Source organism: Chelonia mydas, chromosome 6 (genome assembly GCF_015237465.2).
Source record: "Chelonia mydas isolate rCheMyd1 chromosome 6, rCheMyd1.pri.v2, whole genome shotgun sequence".
Taxonomy (NCBI): domain Eukaryota; kingdom Metazoa; phylum Chordata; order Testudines; family Cheloniidae; genus Chelonia; species Chelonia mydas.
The window spans coordinates 85,598,282-85,622,732 of record NC_051246.2 but is presented as its reverse complement, the minus strand read 5'-3'; the positions used below and the strand labels follow the sequence as shown (position 1 = coordinate 85,622,732).

Here is a 24,451-nt window from a genome sequence, read left to right as displayed (position 1 = left end):
GTGAACTCCCAAAGTACTACAATACTCTTATAATGCAGCTACAAACAGTCCCCTTAGACACTCCAGTCTATCTTGTGACCCAGGCACGCTGGACTATGTCATAAAGGGTCACTTACACCAAAAATTATAAATATTCCAGGTTATTCCCAGACCCAAGAGATCAGTCACTCACCTAGATCAAGTTGCATCCTAGATCTCACACCAAAGACAATGCTGGTAGACATTCTAGAGTTAACTAACTAAACGTTTGTTAGCTAAGAAAAAAATGGTAGTTATTGAGAGGTTAAAGCAGGTAAAAGATGTGTACAGTTGAGTCACAAGTCTATAATTCCAAATGGTAACAGAGATGTAGTAATCTACCGGTTTCCCAAAAGTTGCTCAGGGCTACCCAGAATAACTCTTGGGATCTCTGTCTTCTCATTCAGTTGTTCTGCCCTGTTAGAATCCAAACAGTCCAGAAATGCAGGGTCTTTCCCTAAATCTATACTTATAGCTTCTTCTCACAGAAAATAAGATGGCAGGGTCACCATCCTGCTGGGCTCTTTCTTTAATTGGTGGAGAGATAGAAGTGCATTTAGAGTCTTTGATCTATGAACATCACACACCATGCCCACTTGCCTTCAAATGTTGCAAGAACTAGTATTTTCCTGCAAAAGTTCTTCATTTTGCACTACACAAGGCTTCTTTCTCATTTGATGGGTTATTTAGTTACAGGGCTATATATAATGTAAATGTTTGCTATTACATTGTAACAGGATACAGAAGAGTGAAAACAATGCATATAACATCCCATTCGTTGTCATGAAGTTTAAACACCACATACACTCTTATACATTTAACAATCACTTCAATCTACACTAATACACAAGTGAATTTGCCTGGGCTTTGACATGAGCTGGCAACTGGCCTGCCAGAGTCACTGATACAGAACACCCTTGATGGAAGATTGTGGCTACGATCAACACAGCCCTACCACTAGCAGAGTGGATCAGAGAGATATCAGGTTTTATTAACTGGTTCATATACTTCAGATCCAACCAAAAGAAGGTCTAATCGTCTGCCGTCTCTTTCTGTAGGACAGAAAAAAATTAGAGTTAACCTAAAATCTCTGTTTGTCTTGGGCCCATGATCCCAATCCTCAGACGTAAGAACAAGAGGTGCAGTAAAAAGCTTCTCCTGACCTGGGAAAAGATCACTGTATGGAAAATGAAAGGAAAAAAAAAACAAAGAAATTGAGAAGATATCCTGAGTAAACTAGGGGAAAGGACCTAGGAGACGGCTTTCCAAATGGATAAAAAAAGTAGCGTGAGATCTTTCTCCAAAAGCAAGTCCACAGAGGGAAAGGGTTGACAGGCTGAAACCTTTCCACCTGCTTAAGGAATGAAAAGTAAAATTTAGTTTTAGGAATACAAACAAAAGAAAGTTATCACCATTCCCAGAAAACTGGAACTAAGTTTATATTTGGGAGGGAACCTCCTAAGTGTGAAGAAGTGACTTCTTCCTGAAGAACAGGGCTTAGGCCTCTTGGCTGTTGCTCAACAAGTAAAACTTGGCTGAGTTCAGATTTTCTCCTCCAAAACCTCGTTAGATTTAGCAGCTGGGGAAAACTCACTGATTCGCTGAAGTACTTCACAGGCCAACGAAAACTTTTGAGGGGATGAAGATTGATTAATAAGGTCCCTTATCTATTATTTCTCAAACTCTGTCTCTAGTAGATTCTCTCCCATAGTGGGTAAGGGTCTCTCCCCTCTTAGCAAACTGAGCATCTAGTTTTGCCTGCTACACTCCAGACATTGTTTCTACCACTGCCTCACTCCACTAATGTAGTGAGGGTCTCCCTCAGTGAGAACAAAAAACTCTGCTTAAGATGCCCACAGGAAATCACTAATATGAGGGCTCAAATTAGCAGATTTTTTGCGGGGGGCTTTTGGCTTATCTGGACTAGAGACAAAATCTCAGCCAGTCAAAGATATTGAAATTGCATACCTGTATGCTGTTCTGAATGAGACAGGAATTAAATTGGAGAAACAGGAGAGGGAGCCCTAAAAATCAGGATAAGCCTGGATAGACATTGGTTGTCATCCTACCTGTCTGTGCAAGTAAGTATTATTTTATTATGGAATTTTGTAAATCAGCCAACATGTTGCCATTTATTATTTACATAGCACTATAGGCATGCTTAATGTTTTACAGAAGCAGATAAAGAGTTTACAATCTAAGGGCCCAAATCTGCAAATGTAAACTACCTGGCACAGTGTTTGCTACCATGGTCATGCCAATTAAAGTAATGTTGTTTTTCCTTAAATAATACACAGGTAACAGTGTAACCCACAAGATGCATATGTTACTCGACTGCATTATCTTTCACCTTTGTCAGTAGAGGGAATCTAGAACAATTAAGATGGAGGAAATTATTCTTACTCCCAACAACTTAATTCAGAAAAAACACCCTCTAATGTCCCTGGGATGAGTAAGTATAAGCCGGGAAATATTGAGTAAGGATCTATTACCTCTGTATACAGCATTAACGAGAACATTGTAAGCATATTGTTTTCAGTTGTAGTGCCTACATAGGCACAAGAAGTAAGGGTGCGGGGGGTGCTGCAGCACCCCCAGGTTTTATGCATGGCTCCCGTGCCACGTGCCACGCTCCCCAGACTCTGACTCCGAGTGAAAACCTGGGGGTGCTTCCCGGGCCTATGCCCTGGAACGGCCCTCTACCTGCACTCTGCTCCCCAACCCCTCACCCCACCTGGGGCTCGGGTCCCAGCTGCTGGCCCCACTCCCCGGCCACTGGCCCCAAGTCCGGGTCCCTGCACCAGGCCCCTGCTCTTGGTCCTGCACTTGGGGTCCCAGCTGCTGGCCACTGCCCAGGGCTCCCCTCCTGGCCCCACACCCACCCCCAGCTGTGGCCTCGGCCCCCTTACTCCAATCCGGGTCCCCTCCTCCCAGAGAGACAGCCCTGCTTTCAGCCTCAGCGGTGGGAGGGGAGGCTGGCTTTCAGCACCCCCCACTACTAAAAATGTTCCAGAACCACTGAGTGCCCATTCTTCAAAAAGAAATGCAGAAAAACTGGAAAGGTTTCAGAAAAGAACTACAAGAATGATTAGAGTTCTGGAAATTAATCCTTACAGTGACAGATTAAGAAGAAGCTCCATTTATTTAGTTTATTGAAGAGAAGGTTAAGAGGATCACGATACCTACACGGAGAAGAGATTTCTGACAGTAGACAACTCCTTAATCTAGTAGAAAAAAGGCATAACAGGATCCAATGTTTGGAAGCTGAAGCTTAACAAATTCTGACTACAAATATGGCACTTTTTTTTTTTCACAGAGAGGGTAATTAACCACTGGAACAACTTGCCTAGGGACTTAGTTGATTCTCCACCACTTAAATTCCTTAAATCAAGACTAGATCTATTTCTAAAGGATAAGCTATAGTTCAAACAGAAGTTATTGGCTTGAGGTAGCAATTACTGGTTGAGGTTTTATGGCCTTTGTTATGCGGCAGGTCAGACTAGATGGTCAGGATGGTCCCTCTTGGCTTTAAAAACCTAAGAATCTATAAATGTGGCCTAATAAATGATACAACTTGGTCCATATATTTACTCAACTGGCTGTATGAGAAACAGATTGAAACAGCAAAACTTTGTCACTGCTCCTTTCAGTTCCTCTTTGCTGAATATACCCAGAGACTGTTAAGTAAAATTTACCAAAGAAAATGTCACTTTTAAGTCCTCAGAACACCACAATGTGGCAAAAGAACAAGAAGAGTAAAAAAGGCAGATAAAGACGCATAAATGCCAATGAAGAGGATGGGAAGAACAAACAAAAAGACTCAACTAAGGAGTAAAAAACAAAGAAGGAACTAAGTAATACACAAGCGAGAAATAAAAGGGAAGATTTAAAAAGGAGACGGGATGGATAAAGGTTAAAGAACTAAATGAACAGGAAATGGGACACTGCTCTAGCCTACAGAAAAACAACTAAAAACAGCATTTTTTTCATCTACAAAAAAGAACAGTTAAATGTATTTTAAATTTGTCAACAAAAAGAAGGTAGATGCCTTCTTAGAGTGGCTGGCCCTTGGATTTGAAATGACATTCGGACCTCATCACACAACACATCTGGTCTTATTTCCTTGTGACTTTTTGTTGATATTTAGACAGTGTAACGTCTATTGACACTGCATTTTTGCAATGATACTTAAAACACTGGCCTTGGCCTATAAAATCTTTAATAACCAGTAGACGGATTTTAATTTTTTTATATACTTATTCAAGCTAATATAACAGGGAGTTTATTATAAAATGGATTTAGCAATATTTCCTTCACTTGATAATCTCATTATCTATTCAGAGTGTTAATCTGAATTGTTGTTTGCAGTGTAGTTGCAGCCATGTTAGTCCCAGGACATTGGAGAGACAAGGTGGGTGAGGTAATATCTTTTATTGGACCAGCTGCTGTTGGTGAAAGAGAGAGACTTTTGAGCTACACAGAGCTCTTCTTCAGGTCCACCTCACCCACCTTGTCTCTCTGTTAATGCAAATGGCATTCCAAAAAATCTGATCTCTTCATAAAAGAAACACATAAAATGTCATAGTGAAATGCAGTAGTCCTGTTAAGGCAGTCTTCTTGCTAAGCACAGGACTTGAAGTCATGGGATTAGGGTGCTATTCTCAGCTCTCTCACAGATCTGTTGTGTGATATTGGGCGTGTCACTCTCAACCAATTTTTGAAAAGAGCGAGGCACCTAGCAGCTGCCACTGGGACACATGATCAGACTACTAAAAAAGTTAAGCATCCAAACTGCTCAACACTTTTAAAAATGTATTCACTGATTTTTGTTGCCTGAATAGGAGTTGAGATCTTCTGAAATTTGGCCCCAATTGTGATACTGAGCTCTTTGGAAACCTAAACCTATATATGCCTTAGTTTCTCCATTAGATATGTCAGCATAGTTTGGCTTCATCAGAAGGATGATCGACAGATGGCATTCATAGTGATTCACATTTGAAAGAAAACAGATAATGAAGAGTAGTACTGATACTCCTGGGAATTTCATATTTATCTTAAAACCAACATTTCATAATTTTTGCTAATCCTTTAAGTGAGTGTAATGGCTTCCTATAAAGACTGAAGTTTTATAAAGATTGCTAGAAGTCTTCTACTTTCACCTTTTAATAGATGGGAATTGCCTGTATTTATAAAAAATTAACAATAATATATACTCATGATCCTTCTAATGATGATGAATACAGCCTTTAGTATTTTCCCAGATGATGAAATGTGGCATGCAATTTTGCACATTCATGTGACACCAACCCATGGGGACAAAAAGCCATAGTTTTCATTAGATACAAATGGAACCAGAAGTGACAAGTTGCCTATGCCCCTGTAGAAGCATTCAACTAACAGTAAGAGTGACTCATAAAGGCAGGCATGCTCATCCATCAAAAATAAGACAAGGGCTTTCTAATGTATACTCCTGAGTACGAGTAAGACTGTGGAACAATGAGGGTTAAGTAATTTATGAATGATTTGTCTCTTTTTCCTCACCCAGAAAGAGAAATGATGGTAATCTGAGTTTTATACGAATCTTGGTAAATCTAAATTATAAAGTCATTTATGAGGGGTGTTCTTTAATTACAGAAAGCTAATGACAACAGTCTTTACTGATCTCTGTAATGTCCTGGGAAGGACTTAAATACAGAATGAGAACACAATGAATCCATAGTCAGTTTTTTATTTTATATCCCAGATTGAAATGGGAGACCACAAGAGCACAGGAATTTGGTGGAAACTCAGTTTCCTTCCCCCAGCTTCACAGTGAAATAGTAGCAGAAATTAAGCTATGTTAATATTGTGGTCAAACCATGGTTATATATATATTCATATGTAGGTCTTTGAAATATCTAGGTTTAACTTGACTATCCTACTCTTTCCTTTTGACCACAGGTATCCAATATAATAATTAGACGAGAACGAGAATTACTAATAAATCCATATGTTTCACACTTCATTACCAGGGTTAAACTAGTCCTTGTTCCAAATATCTAGATAGCCACTTCTGATTATTATAATAAATATACAGTTTCAATCATAGAATACAGGAAATACAAAATCAGGTGTCAATTTTTCACATAAAAATGCTTCTCTGCTTTAAACACATACTTAAATCTCATTGACTTAAATGGAATTTAAGCATGTGCTTAAATGCATTGCTGAATTGGGACCAGGGTACGAGAATGTCACACACAATCATCTCGTCCCAGAACTCTTAGGCCTTGTCTACACGGCCACTTTATAGCGTTGCAACTTTCTCGCTCAGGGGTGTGAAAATACACCCCCCGCCCGAGTGCTGCAAGTTTCAGCGCTGTCAAGTGGCAGTGTAGAAAGCACTGGTAGCTATTCCCCTCACGGAGGTAGTTTTTTTGGAGCTCTCCCAGCACTGGTGCCACAACTACAAAGCCACGTTAAAGTGCTGCCGGAGCAGCACTTTAACATTGCTAGTGAAGACATACCCTTATTCATATAAATCATCCCAGTGACGTAAAGAGGGCTTATCACATGAGTGTTGCAGGAATCAGCCTTTATTGAGCATCTGTTCATCATATGAGTGGTAGTATTAGAAGAAGCTTTTGCCCTGCTTAGAAAAGGTGAGAATGAATGAAACGAGCAAAGGTTAAAGTTCAATTCTTTTCCTCAGATATGGCAGCTTACAGATACCAACCTATTTTTTTCACTTTACATGTGAAAACAATGCAACAGTGATTTACTTTTGTTCCATTTCAGGTTACTAAAAAGCAAAAAAGCAGAACAAGCATCTTTGGGACACAGGACTTTTTGAACCCCTTAATTGACAAATCCCTTCCTGTCCATTATTTTAAAATATTTCATAGAACAGGCAACAAATACATAATTTGAGATGTTAATGTTTTTAAAAAGAAAAAAGTTCACATAATGTGGAAAAACTAATAGTAAATCATGTGAAAACATTTTATTAAAAGGATTAGGAAAAAGAAAAAGGGGTCATATTGCGCCACTGACATTTAAGCAGAACTTCTTTTTGGAATCAATAGGAAGTTCTCCTTGAACGTGATATAACATCATACAAACCGAAGACATTAAATTTAATTTAATCTGAACATTCCTCCTGACTTATTTACGCATCTTCTCCAAGGCTGGAGCCTATGCAGTTGTCAATACCTACTCAGCCACTATTGCATCTTTGACAACGTTCTCAACTATGGATTGCAGGTACTGGTATCTATCTCCTCTGTGTTGAAATTGTGACAGTAGATATTTATCTCATGAGTGAAAAGTGACAATCAGACATGAATGGATGAGCTAAAATTATTAAAATATTGGTTCAGATGTTGAAGGAGCTGAAGCTAAGATTCAGGAGCAGCTCTTATTAAAGTGTAGTTATTTCCTTCTTTCTACTCTTCTTTTTCTTTTTAATTTTTAAAATTCTTCGCCACTTGGTTTTTACCATCAAGGCTGCATTGAGAATTCAAGAGTTCCAGCTGTGACATATAGAAAAAAACCACTAGCACTCAAAAAAGAAGATGGAGTAAAGGCTAAGGACTGAATAACAGAGGAAGAAACTATGCATAGCAGATGTGATAGTGAGAGGTCAAAATACAAATCCATGGGTAAACAGAATAAATAGCAGTAAAGACCATGAAGAAGTTAAAGTTGTGATTGGTTGGTCATATCAAAATAAGAGAAGAAGGAAGACGAATTGTAGCTGCAGTAGAACAGAGATGAGCACAATAAGGGCTGGCAGTGATAAAGACGACCTACAATACACAGTCACATTTTCTATTTCCCTATTCTTGTATATAAGGGCCATTTGGCTATTCTGATTAACTGTAACTCTTTAGTTGTAAGATGATGGTTTAGCAACATTTAACTCTTAAAATATTGACACTGGATTGACTATATGTTTGCAATAACATTAGTATGTTATCAGCTGCAGAAGACATTTTCTGTCTCTGCACAAGTGATGGATCGAGCTAGTGATTCAAATAAAGGAGGACATGTAAATTTAGCATCATTCTATGGTTTCAACTAGGAGGGGACTAGAAGGATCAGGAAGGTGATAACGTAAGGGAGATCCTTCATCTCTTGGGTCAGTGTTACACACACACGGCTGATCAAAAATCATTACCAACGACTGACTGCTCAGCAGCTTATGGAAAATGTGTTTGTGATTTTAGCTCATTTGCTAGTGAACATATATCCACAGCACCAAAATCATCCTAACTGACACCCCCATTGTCAATCTCAGCAGGGAGCCCAAAGACCAAAAGGACATGGAAACAGAACTACCTTCTCACATATTTATCCCATTACAGAAATAATGGTATGTTCCTATGGTGCTGTCAGTTTGGGTTGCCTCACATTAAAGATCCACAGCAGAAACAGAAAAAGGACATGAAAGTCTGAAATGAAAAGAGGGAATATGATTAAGTTATATAATATCAATGGTATAGAGAAGGGTAACTCCCACAACGTAAGAAAAAGAGGAAGCCTTAAATTAAGAGGAAAAAAGTAAAATGGATAAATTGGATTTAAAAAAAGACATTGTCTATGAAAATCATTGTAACTGGATATTGAGACAAATAATTTGGACAACATTGTATCATAATAGGGGCATTGTGAAACCACACCAACCAAGGTAGAGTAATCGGAGACATTTTTCTCTCAGACATGCAGAGGTAGCATGACCACCAATACATCCTTTTGCAGGTTGCAACTTACTTCCAGAAGCTGACCAATGTGTAGGGGTAGAAGAGTCATAGCCTTGTCCATATGTCTCTGTACACACAGGGGAGCAAGGAGAGAGAAGTACCTGCTCTCCCTAATGTGCAGGGGCCGCAATTCTGCCTGGAAGGCTCCTTCAGCTCCCTTTCCCCTGATCCTTACTCACTTTCTTCATCCACATAAGAGCCAGGAGTAATCTGGCCCTTACTGAGTATCAGAAACTGTTTTAGATACTTAATGGCCTAATTCTCAGTTACACTAATGCCTCATTAGGTTTGTAGGGTACAGCTACACTGTGATAAAAGTCCCATAGAGCAGCCATGATTCGGGCTCTCAGGGTCCAGGCTATAAAATTGTAGTGTAGACTTTCAGGCTCAGGCTGGAGACTGGCAGGGGTGCTGGGAGTGCGGCCGCATCCCCTGGCTTGAAGTGGTTTCCAACATATACAGAGTTTACAGTTTTGTTCAATGGCTCTGAGCACCCCCACTATAAAAACTATTCCAAGGCCACTTGAGCCAGGCTCTGAGAGTCAGAAGAGGGAAGATCTCAGAGCTCAGGCTCTAGCCCAAGCCCAAATATCTATACTGCAATTTTTAGCCCCACAGCCAGAGCCCTGCAAATTGAGTCAGCTGACCCAAGAACTGCAACATTGCACTGCAGTGGTTTTATAGCAATGTAGACATGCCCATAGAAGCTAAGGCTAGAAGGGATTAGATCATCTAGTCTGATCTCCGGTATATGACAGGCCATTAACTTTCACCCAGTTACCCCTGCATTGAACTCAATAACCTATCTTAGACCAAAGCATATATTTTTATAGCTAATGCATATAGTCCAAAAAGGCACCCAGTCTTGATTTGAAGACATCAAGAAATAGAGTATCTGCCTCTCCTCTGGGTAATTTGTTCCAATTGTTAATGATCCTCGCTGATAAAAAATTGCACCTATTTTCTAATTTGAATTTCTCTGGCTGCAGCTTCTAGCCATTGGTTCTTATTGTGCCTTTCTCTGCGAGATTAAAGAGCCCATTAGTACCTGGTATGATCTCCCAGTGAAGGTACTTTTACACTGTAATCAAGTCACTTCTTATTCTGCTTTCTGAGAAGCTAAACAGAACCACTAAAGCAGCATGGGGTTTAACTAAAGTTCTCCTCTTTGTTGATTTTGGAATTATGGCTTTTTGTTACCTATTGAGCTCTTCTTAAAGAACTTCCAATTTCTGTCACATTTTTCTGCCTAAATTTTTCCTCCCAATCACCTTCACTCAATTATTCTCAGCTTTGGGAAATTAGCCCTTTTGAAGAACCAAATACATATTTTACTGGTTGGAATTGGTTTGCCCATATTGAATGTAACTGGGTTATTGGCTCTGGCCCCTAGACAACCACCAACTTCCAGTTCAATGGTCAATTTATGTTTATCCATCATAATGAGGTCCCATATAGTTTCTTCACGTTTGATACAATAACTTTTATGTTAGAAAATTATCATCTATAATTTTTAGAAACTGTAATGATATTTTTCTACTGGAGCATGATACTTCCAACATACATCTGCCAAACTGAAGTTCTCCATAATAACACAGTTTGTCTTCCCACATATCACAGACTGGTTTTTAAAATATAATTCATCCTGTTCCCTGGTTTGATTCGGTGGTCTGTATACTCCAATTTAAACAGGTTTTTAACTGGGCATGAATAACAATTACACTTATACTAAAGCACTTTTTAACACTGTTAGAGCCATATGAAGTGACCCTAGTGTAAATGAAAATTAGGCTCTTGCATGCATACATAACAAAAGCACCTAGAAGCTTGGTAGAATAGAATTACATTGGCTTTCAACTGTCCCCCTGAATAGCACAAAGTTAAAAGAAAAATATACTGAGGGGGATCCATTCACAAAAAATTTTCCCCTTTTATAACAATACCTCAGAATCAGCTGCATTGTGGGTTTTATGTTTTCATCTGAAATATCCTTCATAAGCATAAAATTGAAGACTAGGTGCCACACCTTAAGCACTGGGAGAAAGTTGAGTTTCAATCCTTACACAGTAAGAGAAAAGAGATACTGGTGTATGGTGTGGGGAAGTTTTTACTGCCTTCTTCTCTTCTGTTTGGTGGAAAAAATACTTCAGTCTCTAGTACTGTTAACTCATTGTCTTTTGAGATCCATAAAGAGAGACAAAAGTGGGTGAGGTAATATATTTTATTATCATAAATTCACTTTTAAATGGGTTGAGAAAGTCTTCCAAAGAGACTTCAGAAAGGAGACAATTTGTTTTCCTCTATGGAAAAATTTACAATTATCTAATATAAAAATAGTAAGAAAAGGGTACTTTAATCAAAACATAGGTACACCTTGTGACATTTTGGATAAAAATTATCATTTTTTTCAGTTTACTTGTTTATTAGTTTTTGCTTTCTCTCACAAAGAATTCAAAAACAGTCACTGGCGTATACTGGATTTATATTGCTCATCCCAGAGTTCCCTAATTTGACAAGATGTCTAAGTAAATTTCAACATATATTTTTTACTTTTTTCATGCTGAGAGGTGCTTATTTTTTAAAATTTCAGCACAGTGGTCTGAACAAGAGAGAGGCAGTTTTGCATCAAAAAAATGTATTTGAAAAATAAAGGCACAGACTTTTATCTGTCCCAATAGACCTAAATTTGACCACTGGATGTCCCATTTCCACATTATGACTCCTATCTGGCAACTATTTAGATACCTGTTCAATTTGACTATCATGAGTAGTCTTGTATTACAACTTGTATTCAGATAAAAAAAAAAGTGTATCACATATAGAAATGAGAGAAAAATATGGCTCAGCATTAAGATTTTACACCAAGTTAGGAAAAACAATCATTCTTTGCTCTTACTAATGTATTGTCCTGATTTTTTCAGGACTGTAGAAATTAAGTAACAATGAATTCATTATTACAGGTTACATTTTACCACCATACATGGTTTGTCACTGAAAAGTGACTCAGGAGCTCTGTTTTGGGTTGAAACACTTAGATGATGACATGTGAGTTTGTTCCAAACTGCCAAATATTCTTAACTCCAGGTCACAGATCAGTAAGATTATCCTGTTTCAGACTGAGGAATGCCAAAAGGAGGTGTAGTCAAGCTAAAGTGGCATTTTTTCATGCACCATACCACTGATTCAGTTACTATCATTGGAAAACAGTTTACCTGAAGGCCTTTTCACACCTTAGCTGGAATTATTCATTCACCTTGTCTAATGGTAATAGATAGGTTGCTTCTGTTTGTAAAAGTATATATGAAAATGTAAATATTCTAGTTCAAAAACCTGCAAACAATTCTTCACCATCTGAGATCCGGGCTAATCCCATAATTAATTCTGTTTCATAAAAAGACAGATATGTCACAAACTTGTGCTACACAGTCCAGTTCCTATATGTCATGCTATTCAAAAGGAAATTGTAAACCTGGCCTTATGCATGCACTTGAATCTCCAAAGATAAAAAGCAACACCCAGCATGAACGAAGTCTGATTTCTATCTAATGGATAATTTGATGTCATCTGGCCAGTGTTAAGGGTAACAAAAATGGGTGTTTATTATACTTTGTGAATACCATGTGCAAGTGAAAAGAACAAAAGTGGTTTGGTTTTTTTTCAAAAGTATCAGAAAGGGGTTTCCACACACTGGCAAGTGACAGGCATGCTGTTCAAGTGGAAGAGTTAACATCCATAATTTATTTGGCTGTGAAATACTACAAGAATAGCACTGATATGGCAGAAAGTTTGCCAAAAAAACCCCAGATATGCAACATGATTTTAATTCAACAAAACACATTTTACACACCACAAAATGTTGCATTCCCTGATGCACTTTAAAAAAAAATTCTCAATGACAACAAATATAACTTCTTGGAGAGTTGCACACACAAGTTACGTGGTCTTTCATATATTTGTGATACTGTTGGCTACATTTGAGGGAAACATCCAGAATCTTGGAGTAATTTTTCAGACAACCCATTGGGCATTTTGTCTTTCAGTAGAAATATAAATGTGATTCATAAAATGCTATCCCAAGACAGCAAGATGATTGTTATAACTTTATGTCACGAAAACATTATGTAGCCTGTTGTGTGTTTGGCAGCCAGAATGCACAAAATAATTTCAGTATAGTCCCCAATAAGGTCCCAGTTATTGGTTAAACACTGACCACATGTTCTAGAAAAACAGATGTGTAACCCCTCCTACAAATAGATCAAAACGGTTAGAATATACATTTGTGATACTGAGCAATTTGCTAGCAGTTGCTCTGTTTTACTCATGAACAGACATCCACTGAATATTGGGTTAAAGTAAAGACAGTATTATTTTGCCCTAAATACTATATGGCTCAGTATATACTGTATATACAAGTATCTTGCTTATTCTTTTATTTCGATTGTCTATAGACGTTTTATTTTATATATTTGTGTATATATTTATTGCCTGTCATTAATACACTCCTCCAGATTTTAAGAATTTTAATATTTAAAGTCAACTACTGCAAAACATATAAATTATTGCTTACCATGGCTAATATTCCCAAGTAACAATGTCTTAAACAACAGGCCAAAAAAACCTGACTGAAATTTCCTATATTAGAAAGACAGAAAATTTATCTAGTTTCAGCAAATGTCAAATCAGTGGCTATTGCTTTTAAGATTAATAAAAGATATAATGGTTTCTAGATAGTCTCTAAACAAAGATTACTGTGAATGGAGAAGTGATTTACCAATAGTTACCGCAATGAAATTTCTTTAAAGGTTACAATCATCAGTTATTTAGCTGAAACACTGCTGAGAACGGCTGGTCATTTCTTGAATAATGCATAATGTTCATTGTAGACTTGAACTGTATTATAACAATACAGATATTTCTAAAATAATGGAGAAAACTATCTGTTACTTTCCAATTGTTTAATGTATCATTTCCATGAAGTAATTGACTCTGGAAATATTACACAACATCACCTAAGCGTTCTTTTTGCAACCGCAACTTGGAATAATCTATACAAAATGAGCATAAGAAAACAAACTCATCAGCCTTTATAGACTTTTAAGAAAAGCTGTGATGAATACAGGGCAGAGTAAAGGACCTTTCTGAAACAGTAAATTAAAATGATTAAATTGCTGTATGTAGTCGAGGACAAATTTAAAACTAAGCTTTGAAATTTAATTATTATCATGAACAGACCATCACATTTGAAGGGGGAAAAAAAGCAGCTGCCTACACAGTGTAAGTACTTCTTATATAATTTTCCAAACGCCTTTAGGGTCTATTCAAGAAATTGCTTGGGGACGCACAAAGTACAATGTCTTGCATTTTATTGTAGGATTATGAACCACACTTCATACGATGCTGCAGGCTATTTATGTGAGCTTGTTTATCCATATGAACTTCTTCGAGGGCAGTAGAAAAAGACCTTAATAAATGAAAATGAATTTCTTTTGATGTAATTTCATGAATGTTTGATCGGAATGCGTAACAGGTTTATGTTCAAGGAGAAGTAGTGAAGTAATAAAATATACATGCAATGTACAGTTGAACCTGCTTATAATGAATTCACACATAATGAAACACCATTTACTAGTACAGTGAAGTAGAGTGAAAGCTCCACATTATTTCAAGGCACTGCAATGTGTAAAATAAAATCCTACTTAGTAACAGTGAACTTCCACTTAAAAAAAAGGATTACTTCTTCTAAAATTGCAGCAGTAGAGCCTCCAACTGGGTGGAGACACAGCATTAAAATATTTCATTCTGCTTTTTTGTAGGCAGAAGCATGGGTGAACCTGATCAGAGTGCTTATATTTAAATATGTTCCTGTCTGACAGTGACCAGTGTTCAAATCTGTTTTGGAATAAAAAAAATGTGACACTGAAAAAGGAGAGTGGATACTATGAAAACTTACACAAGATTTTTTAAACCATGACCCAGAGACCTGCAGAAATCAGACATACTGATCGTACCACAGAAGAGCCAAAGCCCGTTGCCAACTGTGTCCATATATCTATTCAGGGGACACCATCTTAGGGCCTAATCACATCAGCCACACTATCAGAGGCTCCTTCACCTGCACATCTACCAATGTGATATATGCCATCATGTGCCAGCAATGCCCCTCTGCCATGTACATTAGTCAAACTGGACAGTCTCTACGTAAAAGAATAAATGGACACAAATCAGACGTCAAGAATTATAACATTCAAAAACCAGTCGGAGAACACTTCAATCTCTTTGGTCACTCGATTACAGACCTAAGAGTGGCAATTCTTCAACAAAAAAACTTCAAAAACAGACTGCAGCGACGGACTGCTGAATTGGAATTAATTTGCAAATCGGATACAATTAACTTAGGCTTGAATAAAGACTGGGAGTGGATGGGTCATTACACAAAGTAAAACTATTTCCCCATGTTTATTCCCCCCGTTCCTCAGATGCTCTTGTCAACTGCTGGAAATGGCCCACCTTGATTATCACTACGAAAGGTCCCCTCCCCCCAGCTCTCCTGCTGGTAATAGCTCACCTTACCTGATCACTCTCGTTACAGTGTGTATGGTAACACCCATTGTTTCATGTTCTCTATATATATAAATCTCCCCACTGTATTTTCCACTGAATGCATCCGATGAAGTGAGCTGTAGCTCATGAAAGCTTATGCTCAAATAAATTTGCTAGTCTCTAAAGTGCCACAAGTCCTCCTTTTCTTTTTGAGGATACAGACTAACACGGCTGCTACTCTGAAACCTGTAATAGCATTCTATTCTGTATCACTGGAGAGAGAGCCTGTAACACCATTGTATAGGGCTGCGTGTATTATTTCAACAGGTAGATTACAGATGCAACAGACAACAATAACCCACTTACTTTACATCGCTATCGTGGCAGCCTTACTGTATTTAGCAGCCATCCCAGTGCATGAGAACACATCCTCTCATTCTGAAAAGTATGAGAGTAACACTTGCATATTTTTGATATCAAAAGCATGATGATAACTAGTCATATTCTTATACTTTGAATGATGTCATTTCCATTCTTTCAGGAAAAATATTACATGGCAGATGGTATAAATTGACATATATGAATAGGGACAAACATGTATGATCCCTAGATCATTAGTCTGAAAGTACGTTGTTTTTTGCCCTCCCTGTCTACCTCCTTCCAGTCTAAAATTATGACATTTTTCATCTAATATTCTTTCTTCTAGCAAGAAGGGCATCTGAAAGCTGCCTACATAGCCAATACTAATACCAATGTACAGCCAGCTGTCAAGTGCTGACCTACAAAGTCAGAGATTCCTATCTGTCCCTTAGAGGTGGCCATTTCTGATGCCTCCAACGAGATACAGCCTTATACCATATAGTCCAGTCCAGTGTTTCAAGTGTATAACTAACAACAACAGGTAGAAAACGAAGGGTTGATGATATTGTGCTCAATCTAAAATGTAAAAATTAATGGCCAAAATAAAACAGAATGAAATTCTGTTCTGCCAAAGGCAGACCAGAGATCTAACAACCACATTTTTAAAGGCTTTCAGTATCTCTAACTTCATTAAAAATTGTTACATTAATTATAACAGAAAGGGAGATCACACTTATCTGCCTGAGAAAAGGTAGGATTTAAAGATGACACTAAAAATGTCAGTCTTAAAAGATTATACTCATCACCCGAAATACTGTACAAGACCGATTTTCATATATGGGTTCTAAAATAAGGCTAACAGCCCCTGGGCTTGGGTGCTCCAATGGGTACACAAGTCAGAAATACCCATTTTATTTATTTAACTGCTCATTTGAACACACAGTTTAGATGCTCACATTTGAAACTAGGTCCATTTTGGCTAAATTTCTAACTACGTTAGCTCAGAGGTCAAAATATTTTATGACTATAACAGTAAGAAAATAAATGAAATTCAGGTCTTCATTCTGGTGACTGACAAAATTTGAAGTGCTTGAATTTACTGTTAACCTGAATTCAGTTTTTAATATACCATACAATAAATGACCCCAAGCCAAGAAATGTTACCATGCTCCACCCAAAATCATCTTTTTGTACAGTATGAAAATAAAAAAAACACAATAACTGCAAATCACTTTACAACAAATCATTTAATCTCCATCTCCCAGAAACCTTACTGCTATCATAGTTATACTGACAAGTTTGTTTTAAAATAAAATAAAAATAGAATAAGAGGTTTATTTCACCTTCACATGGTGTCTTTCTCATGCAGACCTCAGATTTCCACATTTGTATCCCTTTAAAGGATTTGATATGCAGGGAAAGAAGAAAGGATGATGGTAAAAATTTCAATTTAGATATTACTACAGGCTGCCACAATCCATACTAAACAATATGCTATTTTCATACCTTTTACTGATGTGTTGGGTGGAGGTCCTTCCATTCTCAAGTTCCATGGAGGATCCCCCTGATTAGCAAAGTCCCTCATTTTCAGATAGCTAATTGTAAGTCGGATGATGGATGCCTTGTCAAGCTGACTTGTAATGGCTGCAGGGAGCGGCAACAACTTTGCCAACTCGTAGAATTCAAAATTTTCCTTTCCCCGTCGAGAGCGAGCAGCATCTCGGGACTTTTCCTTTCGCAAGGCTTGTAAACTGAAACAAAACAACAAAGGAGGACATTCATCAGTATTAGTGTTCTGTCACATTTAACCCACTTGCTTTCAATGATGAGTTCCTATACAAATTACCAACATTTTCCAAATGCTGACATGTACAGATATGCAATTTTCAGGATAGACTTCAACAATACTGTACTCTTTAAATATTTGAATGCTAATGATGGTGTTTACCTTTCAGTAGTAGCAAGCAAGTTAAGTAACCATTCTTAATTCAGTTCTGTCATCCTTTAAGCCTGACCACCCTGACCACCAACCAGTCTCACCCATTCACAGGGCAGCTGGATTTGCCAGGGGTTTCCCTGGATGGATTAAAAGGGCTCCTTATCTATCCTGGACCAATCAGAGCCCAGCTTTGTGTCAAGCTCTACCAAAGGTCATATCTCTGGCTCTAAGAAGCCCTCTTATTAAGCCTCATTATGAGAAACTGGGGGAAGAGCAAAAGGCCACTCACATTATCCTCCCGCCATCCATGTGCTTTGGGAAATGTCTTAGCCAAGCAGTTGTCCCTTATCCTTGGGATATTTGTATTGCCATTTAATTGCTTACTGTATGTTATTGTTATGTTGACTAGCCACTGCATTTTCTTTCTGTTCAGATGAAGCTAGAATCCTATTTAGGTTTCCACTAGCTCAAGTTTGTTATGTTGCAACTTTGGTGCGGACATGGTCTTTGCAGAAGATAAATTTATTCAGCAGCTCTGGCCGGCACAATAGGAAAGAAGGGGTATCTATCTCCCATAAATGTGGGATTCAACGTAGAGGCAGAGGAAGAACAACATGAATGGGTGGGTGTGGAGGAATAGAAGGGGGAGAGATCACCCTGACTTCTTCTCTTCAGCCCAATCATGGGCACTGCAGTGGCCGCTCCTGCACCTCCAGGTCCTGCTCTTGCCTCTGCCCCCCATGTGATTATACAGTTGCTACCTCCCGATTGGTGTAGGTGTGCCCTGTCCCCACACACTGCTGGAGAAGTGCCTGCCCAGAACCTGATTATCTCTCAACTCCCAAACCATCAGCCAATGAGGAGGCAGTAACTGGAACTGGGTGGTACAAGGTGGTGTCAGAAGGGAAGTACAGCTGAGCTGGGACCAAAGCATGGATATGGAGGCAGAAACATAGCTCAGTCCCCACAATGTTTACTTTGCGCCCCTCTGCCCCACCAGTTCCACTGCCCCGGTTCAATATGCAGCTCTGACGAAGAGACCCACTGGCAGAGACTGCCTGGAGCCTCCCAGTAGTGGGTCTAACCATCTCTATGGAGGTGGAACATGGCTTGTGGTACATGCCTGGGTAAGCCGGATAGTATTTCTGCATAAGTACCTAGACTTTGGTTATGACCTTGGTGTCTGCCATTCAGTACCACGTGTGGCTTATGCTTGGGCTGAGCAGTTACAACTCCCCTTTACTGGAAAGACTATGTTCATTGCCTTCCTTCATTTGTTTACATTCTTGTTTGTTTAATAAAGATATGGCTATTTCTTTCTATTTCCAAACTAATTTGAATCTTTGGGCTTGGCTAAACTTACGTTTTATAGCACTCTAACTTCCTGGCTCAGGGGTGAGAAAAATCACCCCCCTGAGCGCAGCAAGTCAGAGTGCTTTAAATGTAATGTAAACAGGCTCCCAGCGCTCGGAGCTAATCCCCTCGTGGAGGTGGATTACCGGAAGCTCTGGGAAAGCTCTTTCCCAGGGCTCGCGAGCGAGCGCACTTCAAAGCACTGCCGCTGGAGCGCACCCATGACGGTGCTTTGAAGTTTCCAGTGTAGCCATGCCCTTTGAGAAGATTACTGGCCCAATGGATGGGATTGGGGAGGGAAGCTGCAGAAATGATATATTTTGATTTAAGTAAGGTTTTTACCACAGTCCCACATGACATTCTCATAAGTAAACAAGGGAAATGTGGTCTAAATGTAATTACTATAAGGTGGGTTCATAACCACTTAAACACTGTACACAAAGAGTAGTTATCAATGATTTATTGTCAAACTGGAAGGACACATCTATTGGGGAACCGAAAGGATCTGTCTTGGGTCCAGTATTATTTATAACATTTTTATTAATGACCTGGAAAGTGGAATGGAGAATATGCTTATAAAATTTGTGGCACTGGAAGGAGTTGCAAGCCCTTTGGAGGACAGGGTTAGAATTCAAAATGACCTTGATAAACTGGAGAATTGGTCTGAAATCAAAAAGATGAAATTCAATAAAGACAAGTGCAAAATACTTCACTTAGGAAAGCAAACTCAACTGCACAAATAAAAAATGGGGAATAACTGGCTAGGTGGTCATTCTGGATCTGGGGGTTACAGCAGATCACAAATTGAATATGAGGTCAGCAATATGATGCAGTTGCAACAAAGGTTAATATTTGGGGGTGTTTTAACAACAGCATCATATGTAAGATACAGGAGGTAATTGTCCCCACTGTGCTTCGTACTGGTGAGGCCTCAGCAGGAGTACTGTGCCCAATTCTGGGCGCCACACTTTAGGAAACATGGACAAATTGGAGAGAGTCCTGAGGAGATCAACAAATATAATAAAAGATTTAGAAAACTTGACCTATGAGGAAAGGTTAAAAAAACTGTCCATGTTTAGTCTTGAGAAAGGAAGACTGAGTCTTCAAATATGCTAACAGTTGTTATAAAGAGGACAGTGACCAATTGTTCTCCATGTCCACTGAAGCATGGACAAGAAGTAATTGGCTCAATCTGCAGCAAAGGAGATTTAGGTTAAGTGTGAGGAACAACTTTCTAAATTGGATAGTTAAGTACTTGAATATGCTTTCAAGGGTGTTTGTGGAATCCCCATAACTGAACATTTTTGAGAACAGGTTACACAAATAGCTGCCAGGAATGGCCTAGATGTACATGGTCTTGCTTCAGCATGGCATATGGGATGTACCACCATTATTTTTCTCTCTCAGCCAAGAAGGAACCAAGCCCAACTAGTTTAACACAGCCTAGGAGCATACTCAAGCCCCAAGCCAAGTTTGAGAAGTCCAGTAGAGCTGTGAGCATGCTCAGACTTATTTTCAACAGCTGCACAACCTATTGTCAGTAGTGTCTAGTTTTAGTGAATCACATAGACAGGGCTTATTTTGTGAGCACAACTGAAGAGTCCCACTACCTCTTTTACCCAATGGCTTTTTTGGTGGAACCCCTGAATAATTGGTCATATCCAGTTGCTTTACCCTGCTAAGGCACCACGATGCAGACAGAAAGCTGAGGTTTTACTCTGACGTAGAGGAATCCTCAAGGGACATAAAGGTTCAGCTTACGCATTTTCTCACTTCATAGAGAGGAGGAGGAGAGGTGAGACTGGAGCATGCAATACTCCAGGAGATACACTGAAGTGCTCCACCCTATGGACCTACTCAATTTGGCACAAATTAGAACAATCCTTAAACTCTAAATTATATCAAGAGCCATTACAGGTCCCAGCAGCTCCAGAATTAGAGGAGCAGAAGAGTTCCTTAGAGCACCCTTTCAATCACCTCCTTTCCCTCAGCTACTCTGAGGACTGAACCCATCATATTTAATATTTATATAATGTCCTGTACATGACTGAGCACATTGCTGGCATTTAATAAATATTATTAATCATCCCCCTTTGCATATTTTCTTATGTATAGTAGTGACAACTAAAATGAGCACACATTTGGGAAAAAGATCTAGTATTTTTTAAAGCTAAATCTCTGGCACTGTGACTTCACAGAATGACATCAAAATACAAAAAGAAAAAGGTTTTCAATTGTCACCACTGGATCCACATATACTTTTTTTAAAATTATTATTATTATTACAGAGACCCATACGACAAAGTCAGAGCGGTACCCATGTGGTCAACTGTGTTGTACCCTTTCACCCTCTGCCCACTAATCCATTTCCACTGGGACTTTTTCTCACATTCCAAACATCTGACAAGCTTCAATAGTCAACATCTTGTTTTTAAAACAACATGCACGAGAATGTTTTCCTTCTTTCCCTCCGGTGGGGCATTTCTTCTGAAATTTTACTTGTTTAAAGTGTAGGGTGGGCAATATTTTGTTCAGTATTTTAACCACCCAGGGGTTGAAGTGGGAGCTTTCTATTCAGGAAAAACAGGTTATTCAACAGTAACTGTTGCTCTTGGAGATTCACCTCTCTGGGATATGGTGCCTCTGTCAAGTTGCAGAGTGATATCATTGTCCTACTGTATATAAGGGACAGTATCCCCCAACCACTTCAGGTCCTCCTGCCTAACTGAAGAGTCCTGATATCAGATAGAACTCCAAGGCACAGGGGAGGTAGGCAGGTAGCATGAATGCAGAGGCAACTCTTGAAGAACAGAAGTTATTGGTAAGTAACACCTCTTTCTTCTTCGAGGGCCTTTGTGTATTTTCATTTGTGGGAGATTAGTTCCCTACCAGGATGGAGGGAAAGGAGTTCTTAGCTAAATATGGACTGGCCCTCCTAAACTGGGCATTGGAGCATGATGGTAACATGATGGTAGTGTCTGGTGAAAGTGTGCATAGAACTCTAAGTTGCTGCTTTGCATTCTCCTGGGGGAACCTGCCTAAGGCATACCATTGATGCTACAGTGGCTCTTTTGCAATGAGTCTCTAAACCAGCAGGTACTGGTTTCCTAGCTAAAATGTAGCAATATTCCATACATCTCCTAATTCAGTGATAAAGTCTCTGTTTAGTAATAGATTCTCCCCATATGTTACAAATAACTTACTGGATTTTCTAAATGTCTTTTCTAGGTAACAGAACACCCTCTTTACAGTGAGGTTATGGTGACAAGTTTCTCTTGGGTGGGGATAGGACATGGGGAAAAACCAAGGAAGGGAAACACACTGAGATAAGTGGAAATTTGAGACCACCTGGAAGCTGAGATTGGGCCTCACGGTGACTTTGTCCTTGTGGATCACAGTATAAGGCACAGCGGCAATCAAAGCACTAAACTCACTGACCCTCCGACCAGATGTAATTGTTATGAGGAAGGCTATTTTTATTTCTAAATGTCGAGAGCAAGAGAGTCTTGTGCCAGAGGCTCACAAGAAGTGCCCATTAGCTTCATTAGAACAAGATTTGAGTTCCAGGAAGGCATCATTAGTGTATGGCTGTAATATTTCATACAAGCCATGCTTTGCAAGGTATCACATGAAAGGTCATGATTAGGGCCCTACTAAATTCACGGCCATGAAAAACATGTCATGGACTGTGAAATCTGGTCTCCCACCGTGAAATGTGGTTTTCTGTGTGCTTTTACCCTATACTATGCTGATTTCACGGGGCAGTCCAGTGCTTCTCAAATTGGGGGTCCTGACCCAAAAGGGAGGCGCAGGGGGGTCGCAAGGTTATTTTAGGGGGATCATGGTATTGCCATCCTTACTTCTGTGCTGATTTCAGAGCTGGACAACCGGAGAGAGGTGGCTGTTGGTTGGGTGCCCAGCTCTGAAGGCAGTGCCCTGCCAGTAGCAACACAGAAGTAAGGGTGGCAATACTGTATGGGGAGACTTTGGCAAACCAGTAAAGTGCCTGAAACCACTATGGCTTATTGCTAAAAGCAGTCAAGTCAGCAGGCTGCAAACTGGCCATTCAGCAGTCTCAGTTTGACCAAGGCAGGAGGGGAGGGAGTTTTGGGTGCCACAGAAAGGGCAGCTTGACCCTGTATCTTTCCTGATAAGAATTGTGTTGAAGTTGCTGATACATTCATTTTAGAAGAGTAGAATGTGCCCCAGGAATGTCTACTGGGGCCTCACGGCTGCAAATTTTGGAAAAACCCACACCTGGTTAATCAATAATCAGAAGGAGCCTCTTGCTTGCCCATTGGAACTGCTTGCTTAACAACTTTTCTTTAAGGGACATGTCATTCTATTACTAATGCGTAAATAAGAGGGAAAAGTTTGAGGTAGGGGGACTCTTCAGGACTGGACTCTAACTCTGGATGCATCTTGTGTTCCCCACTGGCAGACGGGCTGCTGCTGTGCTGCTCGAGAGACACACTCAGCTTCGGTAATTATCGAGGGTTGGGGGTGTTTTACTAACCTGTTGCAGACGTGTGTAAGTGCTTGAGAGTAAGTAAAGTTTAGCTTTAAGTGAAAGCGCTCTTGTGTTGTCTTGTTTGTGCCAGCCATCTATCAGTCGGACGCCCATGTCTCCCCTGATTTACTTCCTGACACCACCTTGCAGAGAGTAAAAGTTACCAAGAGCTTTGGGTTGAAAGAACCCCAGGTAACAATAACATATCATACCATCCTTATTTCTGCACTGCTGCTGGTGGCTCTGCCTTCAAAGATGGGCTCCTGGCCAGCAGCCACCGCTCTCCAGCTGCTCAGCTGTGAAGGCAGCGCCGCAACCAGCAGCAGTGTAGAAGTAAGGGTAGCAGTGATGCAACCCTCCCCCACACACAACTCCTTTTTGGGTCAGGACCCCTACAATTACAACACCATCAGATTTCAAAAGCTGAAATCATGAAATTTACAATTTTTAAAATCCTATGTCCATGAAATTGAGCAAAATGGACCTGAATTTGGTAGCACCCTAGTCATGATCTGCTGAAACTCATTGTTCTATCAAAATATGTGCATCATCGTTGTATATGGAATTATGATATTCTGCCAAGAGAACCTTCTAAGAGCCATTCCTCTGGCCACTTTTCTTGCACTGGTGTCCAAGGCCTCCTATGCTGTTCTTAGAGAGTACTTAGCGAGCATACAACCCTTGGTGCCAAAGGCCATGGCTGCTTCCTTCCGCTCCTCAGGCAAGGAATCTAAGATGGGGCTCATGGCATCCAACAGGGCATAACTGAAACAGGACATGGCAGCTTGATATTGGCCATCTGAAGGCCTAATGAGCCAGACAAGTAGGCTCTGATCCCATAATCATCCAAGTTACACCCTTTCCTGTCAGAAGGAGCAGAGTAAGATGTCTTGTTGTACTTAATTTTTTATTGTGCTGCAGATACCACCATGAAGCTTACTGAACGACTGGTGGCCGTGCTGAGGTCTGTGCCAGAGCTAGTCTCACAGC

The 24,451-nt window shown here is 39.6% G+C and overlaps 1 protein-coding gene across 8 annotated transcripts in view; it reads right to left on the bottom strand.

Moving 5' to 3' along the window:
* NPAS3 (neuronal PAS domain protein 3) overlaps positions 1 to 24,451 on the bottom strand; it is an 832,983-nt gene that overhangs the window by 562,393 nt on the left and 246,139 nt on the right. For 4 of the 8 annotated variants that reach the window (XM_037900583.2, XM_037900579.2, XM_037900580.2 and 1 more), the window contains 2 exons: positions 17,166 to 17,410; positions 17,003 to 17,053 (listed from right to left, as the gene is read on the bottom strand). In XM_037900583.2, coding sequence (XP_037756511.1) covers positions 17,003 to 17,053; positions 17,166 to 17,410 — 296 coding nt within the window. The remainder of the gene's footprint in view (positions 1 to 17,002; positions 17,054 to 17,165; positions 17,411 to 24,451) is intronic. The other 4 variants (XM_043548371.1, XM_037900581.2, XM_043548372.1 and 1 more) reach the window with 1 other exon arrangement.